This window comes from Trichomycterus rosablanca, chromosome 5, assembly GCF_030014385.1.
Source record: "Trichomycterus rosablanca isolate fTriRos1 chromosome 5, fTriRos1.hap1, whole genome shotgun sequence".
Lineage (NCBI taxonomy): Eukaryota > Metazoa > Chordata > Actinopteri > Siluriformes > Trichomycteridae > Trichomycterus > Trichomycterus rosablanca.
Window position 1 is genome coordinate 37,899,503 of NC_085992.1, and position 16,785 is coordinate 37,916,287.

The window sequence follows — 16,785 nt, forward strand, 5'->3', positions numbered from 1 at the left end:
TTCTGTAGGTGAGCATATTCTGGAGGAGCTTTGATTTTTTTTGTGTCTACAATTTATGTAGTGGCTAAGTTTTTATGCAGCAGTTGCAAAACTAATCCCTTTGTGATTACAGACCAAATTAATTAGTTTTATTTAGTCAGGCTAGAATGATTTGTGACGTCTGAGGTTGAACATAAATCTACAATAGGCAAATTCTACAAATCACATTTAGCACATTGTTTCCCAACCCAGTTTTAATGTCTTCCAGCTTCCATTAGAAGTAAAAGAATCAATCAGGATGAATAAATAGCGTAGGTGTGTGGTTGTGAAAAGACAAAAATGTGACCAGCCCAGGACTGATTATCTTTGGTTCTGGGTGCCAAAGTCCATTTCATCTATTTTCCTTAAGTGTGGCTAGGCTTCAGCTTCACATCACACAGCTTGGCTAAAGAAAGTTAGAAAGAAAGAAAGTTAAAACAGATTTTAAGGATGTACTACCTGGCCGGAGTACAGACTAAAAGCAGAAAAAAATGAGTGGGAGTCCAAAATTTCCTGACAATACTTTTTCCTGTAAGCAGAATATATATTTTTTTTTTAAGTTGAAATCTGCTAAGTCCATTTCTGTCATTAGTGTGGCTGATGCCTAATGTAGCTTTATGTGCCTGTTTTATGCACAGAATTTTCTCATGTTTTAAATGATTCACGATTCCATGGGTACTCAGAAACCCTGGAAGCAAATCTTGGGAGTTTTGAATGGACTACAAGACAGATAGATTTACACATGTGTTTTTCTTACTAGCCAGTAAAGCTACATCAAAGTGTGAAAACAAATATTCCCGCTGAATATACAGGCATTTTCTCAGAAACAGTAAAATCACCTTTTATTTGAAGGGTGCCTGGTTCATCAAAGCTGTCTTCCTGATAGGGTTTCGCTACAGAGAGCTAATTAGGGAAAGTGCTGGAAATTTAATAACATTTCCCTCTGACCACAAAGTTTTGTGGGATTTTTGTTGGTAGGCTGGGTGCACCACTGTGGTCTGGCTGACACTGTGTAAATTACCCAAGTTGTGGCAAAGAACCAGTACGCTGGGTCCTGCACTGTTTACTCTGTAGTATTATCTTACCTTCCCGGTAGCACTATTAAGACATAAAGTATGACAATGAATCACAAACAAAGCACAGTGTCCTTAGAAGTGCTTTTAGATAAAAATCTAAAAAATCTAATCTGTCTTTCTGTCTGTCTGTAGGGAGCACCAGGGGAGCCAGGTCTGTCTATCATTGGCCCACGAGGACCTCCTGTAAGTGTCTTTACTTCTACCAAAGTAATACAGTGGTACTTTGTAACTCAATGTTCCCTAAACTCAAAATCTTTTGAGAAATTTGTACCCTTAAACTCAACGTTTCCCTCAAACTCAACGTGTTCAGTTTGTTTTTTTAAAATGTATTTATTTAATTTCAAATTAACAATGAACAGTTGTTTTGTTCAGCGCTCGGCTTGAGCAGTGCAGTAATACATTATCAAAGTGCGCATATGAGATGAAACTGCATTTGTGTGGAAAAATGAGAAATTCAGATTCACTCTGAAAGCGTCCACATGTATCTGTGTTTAGCTAGATATTCCTCACTGTTTTGCTTTTAAACTTGTATTACAGCTCAGGATGTTGAGGAATTGTAGAAATTGGCTTTTAATTTCAGTGTTTTTATATTATATTTGTGTTATTTTTAGTGTATAATTGTCAAAAACAACCCCATTATTTTGTGTGTGTGTGGTGTGTGTGTTACATAAAACAGTGAAAAGCTCTCATTTTTCCCAGTAAACTGCAAATGTGTAGCTCCATGTCTGCCATATAAAATAATAAGTATGTGTTTGTTTCACATAAACGATCAGTTTTCCATCTGCAAATTCCTCATTCAGAAGTACAAGTACCCATTTCACCCCTCTAATGGAGATGAATTAGACAGAATTCCCATTGCAGGTTGTATGGAAATACTTAAGCCTCTTTTGAACACTGAAGAGCTTTGATTTGCCTATAATGATGGTCATTTGGAATTCCATCTTCATTACGGAGAGAAACGAAAACATCCCGACCTGCGAGATAATGATCCAGACACTGGAGTCTTAGATTGCCTCCTATTGTACTGTGTATGAACAAGGAGTTTGGACTCCAGATGAAATGGGGCCTGTCCCACTTCCTATCTTCTCTCCACATTCCAAGTAGAACCAAAAGGTTAAGGTTTCCCCCTCAGAAGTGCAATTTCCTTTCTGATTATACTGTGAAGGGCTTTGGCCATGCTTTGTTTAGCGGTTTTCCAGTTCATCCCCCTACACTCCTAGTTCCCAGGCCATGGATTCCTTATTGCAGGGCAGTAGACTGCTTGGGCAGAAATGGACATCTGGTTTTCAGCTTGCTGACTGCATCCATCTCAGTACCCATGACCCTTTACTAGTAATGAGGCACTTCTGACAATCAGCATTAAGACAGTAGGCTGTGAAAGGCAGGGTTGGGGCAGAGGGAAGTGTCAGGGCTGCAGAAGGGGAAGCTCTCGCAGCAGGTGATCTAACAGTGGGCTTTGTGCAGTCCCGAGACGGGGTCACAAAGGTTGATTTAAGGACATGACCGACTGACAGTTCCAGTGCATTTCTTACATGTAAATAAAGAAAGAGACCCCTCAGTTAGATAACCTCCCTACATCTGCATGGTACTAAAAGTAAAATATAAGTATAGATCAAAGTATAATTTATAAGAAGAGTGCCATTTGAGCCTTTTGATGAAGTGAGACATATACAACATGTGAAGTGCTTAATTAGCATTAATGTAATCATATCTGGAAGGATTAAAATAACAATTTTAACTAAATGTATTATTATAATTATTCATATAATTAACTAAATGTATTAAACTTAATTTTAAAATCTCATCATATCTGATACATTATTAACAAAATGGAGTAAAAGTAATTAAAATATTATTTTACTGTATTGAGCATTAAGCAAATTCTTTTATCCAAAGAAACTTAAAATTGTGACCGAATACAATTCAGGCAATTTAGAGTTAAAGGCCTTGCTTAGGGGCCCAACAGCGGCATCTTGGCTGTGTGGGGATTGAACCAGCAGTCTTCTAATTATCAGTCCAGTACATTAACCACTAAACTACCAATATTGTATGTTTTTTATAATATATATAGCAATCTCACATATTTACTCATTTTTAATTCGTTAAAATATAAAGAAGGAGGCCGCTCAGGTGGCGCATTGGTAAAACACCCTAGCACACCAGAGCTGGGATTTTGAATACATCTTATGGAATCTCAGCTCTGCCATATGACTGGGCTGGACGGCTACATAAACAACAATTGGCTGTTGTTCAGAGGGTGGGACAAGCTGGACCAGGGTTCCTCATAACTGGTGCAATTACGATCTCTGCTGGCTGGTTGATGGAGAATAATGCTGATCAGGGTGTGGCTGAAAAGATGCAGTCAGTACTGCACATGTGTCAGAGGGGGCGTGTGACAGTTGCGAAGCTCCTCAGTCAGCAGTGGAGGGTTGTATCGGTAGAAGTGAAGTGTAACACAGTCAGGGTACTTGGATACGACAAGATTACAGGAGAAAATTGGAAAAAATCCCACAAAAGGAGACATCCCTCAATCTCAGAGCTAGAAGCCTAATTCCCACCATCAATACCCGAGAGCTGGTTTTTACTGTGAGAGAAAACCTCCTATGTTCCCAATAACTACCTGAGAGTCAGACATATAATCTTTGTCATTAGTGGTACTTACAGCTTCCTTGTAATTTCTCCTCGTTTTCCTTCACTACTCATTCCTTCTTTCTTTTGAGGATATTGGATGACTTTTTCCTCTCTTAAGGGAGCTAAAAGATTTAGTAGCAAAGCAAACTGGATATCGTGTTTAGGGAAACATAACACTAATGATTATTGGCATTAACTTATTTAATTTAGTGACTTTTGTGTTGGCTTTCATTGATGTGATTACTGAATGTTGTTTTGCTTGGTTCACTCTAAGTTCTCTTTTTTGTGTTTTTGACCTTGTTCATTTTCTTTCTCCATCCCACAAAAGTGCTCCCAGGAGGCAAAATCAAGTTTTGCTCTCAGTTTGTGTGTGTGTGTGTGTGTGTGTGTGTGTTTGTGTACTAATCAAACAGCTCATTTTCTTCTTATGTGTCTCCATTCAGGGTCAGCCTGGCACTAGAGGATTTCCTGGCTTTCCGGTATGTCACTATTCATTGAATTGTAATGACCAGTCTTAAAAATGTATCTGAAATGTAGAAAAACAATATACATCTGTAGTCTTTTACTGGTATGATTAGTAGTAGTCGATATGGTATGACTAGTAGTAGTCAAACAATGTTAATTAATTTTAATGTTAATGAGGGCGCCTTCATGAACAACAATTGGCTGTTGTTCATACAGGGTGGGGTATTAAGCCGGATAGGGACTCCTTGTTAACTGATGCACTACGACCTCTGCTGGCTGCTCTACGCCTGCACAGAGGCAGGGAAAAAGTGCGGATCAGGGTGTGTCTCTCCGTACACAAGGCTGATTCGCATATATGCACTCGCCTGCTAAATGCATACCACTGCTGCCCACGTGTCGGAGGGGGCGTGGGTTAGCTTTGTTCTTCTCAAATCAGAGCGGGGGTCGGCATTAGTGGAAAGGAAGCATGACATAATTGGTTGATTAGATGCACTAAAAAAAGTTGGGAGAAAAAGGGGAGAAAATGCATAAACAAACAAAAAATATGAATAATAAGAAATAATAAACACATAAAAGTCCAACAAAGTGAATCTGTTTTTGTGTTAAAATGACATGTTACAATTTTGGTTCTTGGGTAAGATAAGTTAAGAGCCATTGCTCTACAGTAGTCTCACTCGTCCTTTAGGTTGCTACTCTTTTGCACTTAACTTGGGCCTTGGCCTGGAATTTTGAAAAAGTACATTTTTGGCCATAAACATTCTTGTATTAGCAGTTTGGCATGAGTTTCACTTTGTATATCTTTCTTTTTTCTGTTTCAGGGTCCTATCGGCTTGGACGGCAAATCTGTAAGTTTCATCTTTCTTTCCTAACAAAGTTTGTCATTTATCCATACTTTATATGTATGGGTTAAGGGTTAGGGTTAGGATAGGCTAATTGATAACACTCACAGTTTTAATAATGGTTGTAATAAATGTAATAATAATAATGGCGTAATTTCTAAAATAAATTAACCATGAAGAAAAAAATTATATAGTAGAATAGAATAATTGAATGAAATTGGCAGCGATGTGTGTTTAGGAAGCCACCCACCATCTGTAATTAGGAAATAACACATATGGAACTTATTTCTGTGTCTTTCTTCTTTTTTTTCAGGGGCTGAATGGTCAGAAAGGAGACATGGTAAATAACCATTACTGCTGTGCACAATTTTTGTTTTTTAGAGGTTTGAAATCCTAAAGGCTAATGTTATTAAAGTGCTACCTGGTCCATATGACTACAATGATAAAATGCTGCACATCTAACCATCTATGTTCCACACTTTCAACCACAGAAGAGAAAATATACAAAGTTTTTTTTTTTTATATAATTGTTCATACAATTCAGCCATTTGTTTTAAAGATGGTTCATATCACCTTTGTTTATTTAGCTTGTTAAGTGTGACTTCATAGTTTTCCCTCCACAGTAAAGTAAACTCAGGTTCTCAGGAGATTCATGTATTTTTTCTCCAATGACACACAAACACACATGAAGACTTATCTGCTGAGTTATATGCAGTGTAGTAAATGAAGTAAAATGTTAAACCCTGCAGTGATTAGTTAGTGTACTTTGATTTACGAGCTGAGTGACTTGACAGATTTATGATGTTGTTTTTTTCTGACAAGAGAAACCGCTGCCTGTAGTTAAATAGACATTTTTCAGAAGTGATTTTAACAGATTATGTCTTTTTTTTTTGGCAGCAGCTGTAGATCGGCAGCAGCTGTACTTTAGCTATGTATACATTATATTCTCGTTTGTCCTATGAATCTTAATGATACAAACGGTTTCCAGATTCTGCACCCAAGGTGCTGAAAGGCATATATGCATTTTAACAAACATGAATTCCAAATTCTGCCAGAAAATATTTTATACAAACCACACAAAATGAGGATTTCATGGCTTTTGTTTAATATGAGAAGAAGCATGCTACATTTACTCCCTTACACTGAATTATTTAATAAATTGAAGTTGTAAGAGTCTTTTTCACACTTACACTTGAGTATGATTTCCTCAGTGTTGTATTTTTTAAACTTTTGACCCCTAGTCCAGTGGTACACTTTGGGGTTTGGATGCCATTAAATCATACATAAAGCACAACTGAGGTAATTTGGTATTTAAGGTGTGTTTACAAATATTTATGCAAGTTAATATGTTGAACATACTTCATAAGAAAATCATGATGTAACATTATGATGTTCTTATTTCTTAGGGGTTTAGATGATGCTCACCTGTAGTGCTACAGCCAATGTTTAATCATAATCCAAGCATATATAATAATTCTTGAAAAATTTGTAAAATTTATATTTAAATAACCCTTGTTGACCCTAACTGCAAATAAAGGAATGGCACAATTGCTTGGTGGGTAGCACTGTCACCTTACAGTAGCAAGGTCCTGGGTTCAATTTCCAGGTAAAGTGGTCCAGGTCTTTTGGCCACTATGACCCTTTAAATCTAAAACACAGTTCTGAGACTGGGACTCTGAGATCATTTAAGTTCTGTTTAACTAGTAATTAGTATTAGTAATACTACGTAATTAGATTGAAATCTAATAAATAATTGTATGTAGACCCTCTGATACTTACCATTTATTGTTTTGTTTACATTGTCACCTTTTTGTTCCCATGGGATATACTTGGCATTATCAGTCAAGCTTACAGGCATTGCATTACATACATTCCAGTACTGGAACACAATATAGAAAACCAGTTTTTGTTTGGGACATTTTAGTTAACTGTGTAAAAACATAAGTAAATATTAAAAAACATTAAAAAATTGTTGTTGTATTAATTTTCTAGGGCACTCCTGGCCCCAAGGGACCTCCTGTAAGTGTTTCCCATTTTTAACTAATTATGATTGTAACAAATTTTTATATTTATTTTAATATATATCATTGCACATTGTTTATCGCAGGGTGAACCTGGTCCAAAAGGCGAAAAGGTACAAACATTTTTGAAAGCTTATTACTTGTTTATTGACCTAAATATGTGTCAGAGTAGTTATTTCTTAGTCTACTCAATAACTTTTTTTTTTTCTTTTTTCTTTTTTTCTCCAGGGAGTGTGTGGTGATTATACACATCGGGTGAGTATTACAGTAAAGTATTAAACTGTATGCTTTGCTGTACGTTAAACCATTTAGAATGTTTGTTACAGGTATGTTGTTTTGCCTTAGTAAATTGGACTTAAAATGCTAAAGTCAAATATAAGTTGCTGTAATTCATAATAGGTCGTACATGTGATGCGTGGAGCAGCTGACCAGAAATGCTTTTCATTCTGCTGAAAACAAGACGATTATCCAAGCAACCTACTAAAACAGATCTGATAAGGCCTGCTCTTAATATGTGCCAAGAAAAAGACTTAGGCTTAGAGTCCATTCTGAAGTGATCCTGAATAGGCATTAAAACCTCTGAAGGCTACACCCTTTACAATATGAACTCTGAAAAGTTCACTTTGTAGTGGTCATTTTAAATAATTTTAACATAATTTTTAAGCCACTGTTCAATAGTAATTGTTTAAAACTTTCTATTTAAATAACAATAAATAGTTCAGTGCATACCCATTCCAGACTTCCTTATATTTAAATGGAAAGAGACCTACAGTGGCAAAACTGATAACCAAATGGAGAAAATGCCACTTTAAGCATCACTATTAATCAGTACATATGGTTTGTTAACAAATAGAAATCAACAGCAACCACTGTTTCTAAAGGTATGCGAAAAATGTCCCTAAACTGTTGACTAAACATAGCTGATAATGTAAGCTACATTACAAATCAAATGTAAATAGAACATAGAATACAAATTAGCATAAACTGTCTAACTTAAGATAATTTGCGAGATGGCCATACTCCATAGCATTTTACTCCCTGCTATGAGTTATTAATTATAGCTGGTTGAGTATGGCCTCCTTCCTGGCTCAATAGGGTTTATCTCTTAGGGGAAAAAACTAAGCCTTATTTATTATTATACAATTAAAGCTAATTTTAAAGCGATTTAAAGCAATTTTGTTAAATAAAATTGGAAAATATTATACATAAATGACAAGGTAAAGTTCTTAAAGGAATAATTAATTCTAGAGAACACAAATGGCTTTTGTGGGGCAGGTCGCATGGACAGCATACCATGTAGAGGCTCCCCTTCAGTGTACTCAAAGAGCCTCTGTATGGGAGGTCTGTGCTCGTGGGTGGTTACAGTTATATTGGGGTAGCCAATAGGTCACTCAAGATTGGATGAGCTACTTTTAAGAACATAGATAAGAATCATTGGGTGGTTGTGTGTGCATGTGTGTGTACCGGTATGTGTGTGTATGTTGGACCATTTTAAGCAGGGACGTCCAGTGAAAACTCTGGCAGCGATACGCTCCAGTCAGACACTTATGATGAAGGTTTGTGGGGTCCTCCCTGTCCCTTATCCCCAAAGGTGTGTGTGTGTGTGTTTCAGCCGTGCTGCAAAGAGAGACTCAATCAGATCAGGCCTGTTAACTAAAAGAGCTACTGGGGAAAGCAAAGTCTGTCAGAATAATGTTTCAAACCCTTTGGAATAACCTGGATTTTAGCAGGAATTAAAATGTTGTCTGATCTTCATCCTTATCATAAGCACTTTCTGCCTCTGTTAAGAAAAAGGATCTTATATCAGCTGTGATACATGATGAAGGAAGCACCATGGCTTGTAACTGCTTTGCTGCCTCATGCCCTTCTACAGTCTATAATAGTTAACAAAACAACGGTTTTAAAATTGAGACATTTTACAGGGTCCAGATCTTACTGTGGTATGATTTGAACAATTTTGATCATGCAAGGAATTCTATAATGGTCTAAAATTTCATTATCATCATCAGCCACATGACTTTATTGTTGCTATAACAATAGTTATAGAGTTCTAACAATACAGTAAATAGAATGCCTTTATTAGTCGTATATACATATACACGTGTACAGTACAACGAAATTCTTTCTTCGCATGTCCCAGCTTGTTTGGAAGCTGGGGTCAGAGTGCAGGTTTAGCCATTGTACGGCGCCCCTGGGAAAAAAAAGGGTTAAGGGCCTTGCTCAAGGACCCAACAGTGGCTGCATGGCAGAGCTGGTATTCGAACCCTCAACCTTTCAATTGATAGTCCAAAGCTCTACCACTGTCCCTGTACAGTAAATACAGAGGTTTGTATGTGTTTGTGTTATTAGTTCAGAAGGTGCAGAAAGTGTCTATTATTATGGCTTGGATGAATATCAGACCACATTTTATAATAAATTAATACAAAGATTCTGGTATTTCTAAACAGTTCGCCAATATTTTGCACAAGCTGTATATGCACTACTTAGAGGGTGTACACATTTTATTTAGTTTTATTTTTGGTCTGTCCAATTTGGTGGGACTTTTATAAATATAATATGCACATAATTCTGTGCTAAATAATAATTACTCTTAATATCTGCTTTAAGCTATTAGGGCAGTCCCATCACAAAATGCTTTGAAGTATTTGATTATAAAGAAATTAGTGAGGGTCAATCTGAGATCAGTTGCTCAAAACAAGTCTGTCCTGTCTAAAAACTTGACTAAAACATTTTAAGAAAACAATGTTATGTAATGTTTTTTTTTAAATGTAATTATTAAAGTTCACGTGTTAAGACCTAAATTAGAAACATGATTCAGAGAAAGAAGGCAAGCTGTATGTTTTCAGCCTTGATCAAACTTAGATAGATCAGTGGGGTATAAATCAGTGGGAAGCGGGTGAATTACTGAATCTGTATTTCATAATGCTGGTGATCTCAACAGAAGCGGCGTATTGTCCACCCATGTGCTGGAGGACAGGCCACAGTAAGTCTGTTGCTAAACTCTCTTTGTGGCAAGACTGAAGTCAGCCCGATCTACACAACTCTGATACAGGACACAGCAACCCAGTTACAGTGAAGATCATTAAAACTGGAAACAACTGCTCCAGAGACATGGATGTTGTTTAATGTTTGGCTTTATATTTAAAGATTGAGCTCCTGAGTGATGCAGTACAAAATTGTTTACTGTTCAATTCCTAGTAATGTTATAGCCATTTGTGGCTGGAAATGGGAGGGATGGCATTTATCTCCCCTCTATCTAATGTGTCTCTATAAGCTTATATGTATGAAATGGGCTAGTTAGCACCATCTTCCAACCAAGGCTTCTCAGTCTCAGCTCTAGTCCTAGAGGGTCACTTTTCTGCATAGTTTTAAGGTTTTAATGCTTCTATTACACCTAAACTAGGTATAATAATCAAATTCTTTATAAATATATGCAGAGAAGTGTCTTCAAGCTAAGAGTTTCTGAAAAAGTTTCTGGCTGGGTTCACATGTCTTGAAGGAAGCATGTGTTAGCACTCACTCATCAAACTGAGAGCTCTTGTGCCATATATAAATCTGTCAAAGGATTAAACTGGCAATGACTTAATTTGAAACAAATTTTAAAAAATAGAGTAAAAAATGTTCTTCACTGTATGATGGACTGCTGGGCCCTGATTCCGTTCTCATGCTCTTTTTCATTCTTCTCTGGTTCTTTATTTTTCTATCTCTCTCCCTGCCTTGCTGTTTCCCTGCAGTTTAATTTTATTATCACTTGTTTCTTTTTCTTTCCCTCTTCATCTCGTTGACACCGTTTCCTCCCTTTGGCCATCTGTTGCCCTCATGACTTTTTGCACTGCGGCCCACCTGTGCTTTGTGACCTGAGCAGATGTTACCCATCACCGTACGCAACATGCCCTCAATAAGCCCTCTAATTCTAAAGCGCCTAAAGGTACATCTCTCTCTGCCAACTTCCTTACTACTATCAAGGATGCCAATCGCCATCAACTGACTGCCAGCACACCAGTAAAAACCCTCCTTGGCACAACTGTGTTTGCTAACCTTTTCAGTTAGAGAATAGCATCGGAACTGTTAAGACACTTTATCTGAATGCAGTCAGATATATCTGATTTATAGAAGATTTACAGGGTTTCAGTTTGAGGTTTGTAGGCTCAAATGGGAAATGTTAAATGCTAAAAAGCCATTTCCTAAAGCCATATTGATTTACAACTAAATGCTTAACCCACGTCTAAAAAAGACATTACGACTGATCTATTCTTCTACAAATATCTCCATGGTATTATACAAGTAAAGAGAAATCTTGCAAAACCTAATTGCTGGAAGGCTAAAACACAGTGGCCAAGGATGGTTTGACACTGCTGATTTAGGCAAATAATTTTATCTTAGGATCTGTTTCTTATAAATACTTTAAATTAGATAGAGGTGGGTAGCAAAAACTGTAACAACCCTGAGAAATACATTGTACCCCATATAACTAGTCTGGTAGTAATATCTAGTAAAAAAAAAAATACTCCAGTAATGTTACTCATTGTACTGAATCAAATTATTACAATATTTAATGTAATTAAATAAATTATTTATTGTGTTAACAGCATTTAACTGTACAGTTATTTGTATTGACCTAAATTCAAACCATATACACCGATCAGCCATAACATTAAAACCACCTCCTTGTTTCTACGCGCATTTTATCAGCTCCACTTACCATATAGGAGCACTTGGTAATTCTACAATTACTGACTGTAGTCCATCTGTTTCTCTGCATGCTTTGTTAGCCCCCTTTCATGCTGTTCTTTAATGGTCAGGACTCTCCCAGGACCACTACAGAGTAGGTATTATTAGGGTGGTGGGTCATTCTCAGCACTGCAGTGACACTGACATGGTGGTGGTGTGTTAGTGTGTGTCGTGCTGGTATCAGGCACAGCAACGCTGATGGAGTTTTTAAACAGCTCACTGTCCCTGCTGGACTGAGAATAGTGCACCAACCAAAAATATCCAGCCAACAGCGCCCTGTAGGCAGCATCCTGTGACCACTGATGAAAGTCTAGAATATGACCAACTCAGACAGCAGCAATAGATGAGCGATCGTCTCTGACTTTACATCTACAAGGTGGACCAACTAGGTAGGAGTGTCTAATAGAGTGGACAGTGAGTGGATACGATATTTAAAAACTCCAGCAGCGCTGCTGTGTCTGATCCACTCATACCAGCCCAACACACACTAACACACCACCACCATGTCACTGTCACTGCAGTGCTGAGATCATCCACTACCTAAATAATACCTGCTCTGTGGTGGTCCTGACCATTGAATGGGTGAAAGTAGGTTAAAAAAATTATGTGGAGAAATAGGTGGACTACAATCAGTAGTTGTAGAACTTCAAAGTGCTTCTATATGGTAAGTGGAGCTGATAAAATGGACAGTGAGTGTAGAAACAAGAAGGTGGTTTTAATGTTATGGCTGATCAGTGTACAATGGCAATTGTAGCATGTTTTTAAATAAATGTATTGTTTTAATGTAATGATTAGCTTTGATCATTTTTAAGCACACATGAAAAATTCCAAATGGCTTCATTTTTCATGTATGTATAAAAATATAATACTCATTCCTGTTATTCTGAATTAGTACAATGGTTACAAGTACAATTTAGTAAAAAGTAGTATGTTACTATCCACCTCTGACTTTTTATTTAAACTTTATGTATCTTTATAGTGCAAACTGTAGTAACAGTCCTATTCTGCAATCCACATTATGTCTATTGATAAAAGAATGGGATAAAGAGGCTACTTGGCAGCAAAACTAAGACTGTCAAAGTCACAGCAGGCTTTCTTCACTCACTCTGAAAGCCTCTCTGTGTAGTCAAACTGATCTACTTATAGATGGCCCTGGCATAGGTAGACTTCGACTGGCATCTCTTTCCTTCTTCTTCCTAGAGTTATGTGTGTGTGCCAGATCAGGGTACCATGTTTGGAGACAACAGTTCCCATATGGACCACTGACTAAGGGGAAAAATCTGATCAACTGGAAGGTCTTTCCAAGCTAGTTCCTGTATCTGTTCTGGATATGTATAGTGGAATGAATTAGTTTAATGGACCTTGTTCTGGGATAATAAATCATGTCTAGACAAGTCCTGTCATGAATCTAATAGAGAAAAGATGGCTCCTGGGCTCATGGATGCGTTCCAGAGCTAACCAAACTTCAGATTTTGCTACTGCACAAAGAAAATACCAATGAAATGATCAGCTTTTTATCATGTTTTGATCTCTTGCTGAAGTCTTGGCCAGGAAACACAGCTCACATTTAATTATTTAACAAGGAAAACAGGAAAAACATCTACATTATTTCAAATAATAATCTGTTCTTTTAGCCAAGTCGTGGTTTCTGGTTCCTTATGATTTTGTTTAGTCTTATGTTTTGTTTTTACTCTGACTGTTGAAACTATCAGCTAAGGTTGTAACAGAGAACACTATCCATATTAAGTTTCTCTTGTGGAGAGGGACAAAGTGTGGTTATAGTGTAGGCTTTGTCTAGTAAAAGATTTGGTGGTCAGTGGTCAGAACACCAAAGTTTTAGGTATCCAAAAGCTGGTCAGATTTTAGGACATATTTAGGCAAAATACAAGGGCTAAGTTTGTTTTCCAAACATGGTTCTCACTCAGTAAAGTTCAATAACCATGGGTAAAATAACAATTTATATTACCCTCATTTCCTGTGTTGAAATCTAACTAAAATGTTTTATCTTCATTTTCAACTCAGATATACGGGTTTACTTTTTCTATTCAGTCTCAGTGATTAATCATGGGTGGTATCCAGAGTGTAATTTAACACCAGTAGTAAGGAATTAATACAGAAATTAAGTATATTGTCATTTACAGCAGAGATGCTAGTCTTTGTCTAAGCATCCATTAGAATGATAGAATTTAAGAAGACATTAAATGCAATAAACAAAACAAACATAAAGACAGGTTGGATATTGCATAACACACAAAAAAGATAAGACCACATGTGTCAAACTCAAGGCCCGCCACGTCATTTTATGTGGCCTGCGAGAGCTTAAAAGACGTATGATTGTCCTAAAATACACTGTAAAATAGTACATAAACTGCATCTCCCACAATGCATTCCAGTTTTGTGACCCGCAAAGTGACCGCATACCGACACTAGACGGCAGTGTTACCACATCAGCGTTTAGCTGAGGCGGTTTTCCAACAAGTGATGTTGAGAAATATTTACAAATAATCCCAAAATGTACAAGAAGAGAAAATTGAAGCAGAAGGAATGTAATTTAATGAAAGATAGGAAAGTGAATACAAGTTTGTGCTTCAAGAAGAAAAACCAGGAAGTCTCTTGTGTTATGAGGCCGTGTCTGTGGTAAAGGAGTACAATATAACTGTAGATATACATTATAAATATACAGTATAAATTTGGCATTTTGACACCAAACACAGAATTTAGCCTCCAAGAAAAACAACAAATTGTCCATGACCTAAAAGGCAGACTGCAATCACAGCAGGATACGTTACAATCGACCCTTTGAGCGTCACCATAATGCAGATGTGGCTCTCGGTAAAAATGAGTTTGACACCCCTGGACTGTGTAGTCACCCAAAAAGGATTAGTTTGGTAAAAGGTATTTACCATTTTTGAAAACAAAGTATTCTTGGAAATATGGCATTACAAAAATATATAATGTATATTATATTTGTATATATTACTTTTTGCTTTATAATTTGGTATCATCAGTATGTTTTTTAATAAAGCACTTTACACAGGAAAAAGTAATAAACATGATTACAATAATCTACATGCACTATCCAAAATGCACTGATGTAGCTGGACATTTGCATAACTATTAGTCTATCTATTCTTTTTTCCACTCAAGTTTCTGACATCTCTGGATACCCCCCGTTTTAACTGTTTAAAGTTTTATAATATTATAGTGATTGGTGGAAACTGAAAGAAATTAGACCCTATTTCTGAGGCTGAATGTTATGTACTGTTTATATGTAATGGACTCCCTGATTCAGATGTTCATTTACTGTCTTTCAGCAGGGTGAGGCTGGAGCACAAGGACCACCGGGCCCGCCTGGCCCCCCAGGGTCTCCTGGCCTGACCGGTGCTAGTGGGCCACCGGTAAGTTAGTCTAACAAGCATTAAGTGAGTCAGTGGTGTGTTTTTGATCAAGGCATTGGTAATTTTGATAATACACCTTTTTAAAAATGTTTTTGAAAGGCATCTGTTGTTTACATCAGTCAGCCAGTTTTATGTTTCTATTAGCAAATCAAGAGACATTAATTACTAATAGTGGATGGCTTCGTATTGGGGGATGTACAAGCCCCTGCAATGGATTGATGCCCCTTCCAGGCTGTTACTACCTTCAGTTGGAAAAATCTAAATAAATTAGAACGTATTTTAAAATGTATTAATTAAGTTAAATTCTTAAGGATTTTGGTCCATGCTGACTGGTCTTTTACATTAAATGCTGCAAAAAATAAAGGTGTTTAAAAGGATCTATTCAAATCTGCTGACTAGGGATGCAAGTGAAGTAAACTAAACTCACTGTCATAGTTTGAGATGCTTTGTGACATGTCCTACTACCATGCTAAAAGTACTTTTTATACTATTTATTATTAAATAGGTCATTTTTGTCCATAAACGGATAAGTAGAATGTTCTCAAATAAACGGTGGCATTTAAATGGCACATGATTAATACTGTGTGCAAGAATCATTCTAAACATTCTATAAATCATTATACCACCACTAGCTTGAACTGTTAACACGAGGCAGGCTGGGTCAGAGGATGGATGGTTATTTGAGTTACCACAGTCTTTCTGTCGGCTTAAAACAGTTTGGCTGTTCTTCTCTGACCACCCTCATCAAGAAGGCATTTCTGCCTGCAGAGTTGTTGCCCAAAAGGGTTTTTTTCTTCTTGTGCACCTTTCTGTGTAAACTCTAGATAAATCAATAATTTATGTTATGACAGACTTAAACCAGCATGTCTGGCACCAACAACCATGCCAAGATCATAGTCACTCAGATCACATTTTGTCCCCATTCTAATGTTTAGTGTGAATATTCACGAAGGCCCTTGACCTGTGTTTGTATTGTGCTGCTGCCACATAACTAGTTAGTTTGATTACGTGAGTACACAGGTTTACAGATGTTCCTGATAAAGTAGTCAGTAACTGGTACATAATAACTTTTGTTCTGTGATTAAGGGAAAACCTGGAGAACCTGGGAAACCTGGTAAAGATATAAGGGTAAGTGTGTAAAAGCAGTATAAACAAATATTAACTTATCAATCTTATTTTAATAATGTTGGCAATATTAATGAAACTATTTGTTGATCTACATGCTTGCCTTTATTTGTAACTTCTATTGTTTTTGCATTTGCAGATGTTGCCAGGAATTAAGGTAAGAGTGCCTAAGATCTAGAGACATAGTTCATTTAATAGGACATTGAAATAATATGCAAACTTCTCAGTCAGTAACCATTTGCGGCACACGCGTTCCAGCTGCACCTCTGTGATGTTTGGTCACTTCACCCACTGGTTTTTATCCACATGTTGGTGCCAAATGACCATATGTTTTCATTAGATAAGTATTATCTTTGTCCCAAGTGCAAATTATACAAGACATAATATTTTAAAGACTGAGCTTTGAAGTTCCTTGGTAGTGGCTTTGTTAATAAATGATCTAAAATCATGCACACATTTTGATTAACAAAGAAATAAAAGA

General features: G+C 36.9%; 1 protein-coding gene across 1 annotated transcript in view; it reads left to right on the forward strand.

Annotated features, from left to right (window-relative positions):
* LOC134314536 (collagen alpha-1(XIII) chain-like) overlaps positions 1 to 16,785 on the forward strand; it is a 58,780-nt gene that overhangs the window by 10,646 nt on the left and 31,349 nt on the right. The window contains exons 4-14 of the mRNA XM_062995166.1: positions 1,227 to 1,277; positions 4,169 to 4,204; positions 5,009 to 5,035; positions 5,343 to 5,369; positions 7,022 to 7,048; positions 7,137 to 7,163; positions 7,279 to 7,305; positions 10,916 to 10,978; positions 15,096 to 15,179; positions 16,266 to 16,307; positions 16,444 to 16,461. Coding sequence (XP_062851236.1) covers positions 1,227 to 1,277; positions 4,169 to 4,204; positions 5,009 to 5,035; positions 5,343 to 5,369; positions 7,022 to 7,048; positions 7,137 to 7,163; positions 7,279 to 7,305; positions 10,916 to 10,978; positions 15,096 to 15,179; positions 16,266 to 16,307; positions 16,444 to 16,461 — 429 coding nt within the window. The remainder of the gene's footprint in view (positions 1 to 1,226; positions 1,278 to 4,168; positions 4,205 to 5,008; positions 5,036 to 5,342; positions 5,370 to 7,021; positions 7,049 to 7,136; positions 7,164 to 7,278; positions 7,306 to 10,915; positions 10,979 to 15,095; positions 15,180 to 16,265; positions 16,308 to 16,443; positions 16,462 to 16,785) is intronic.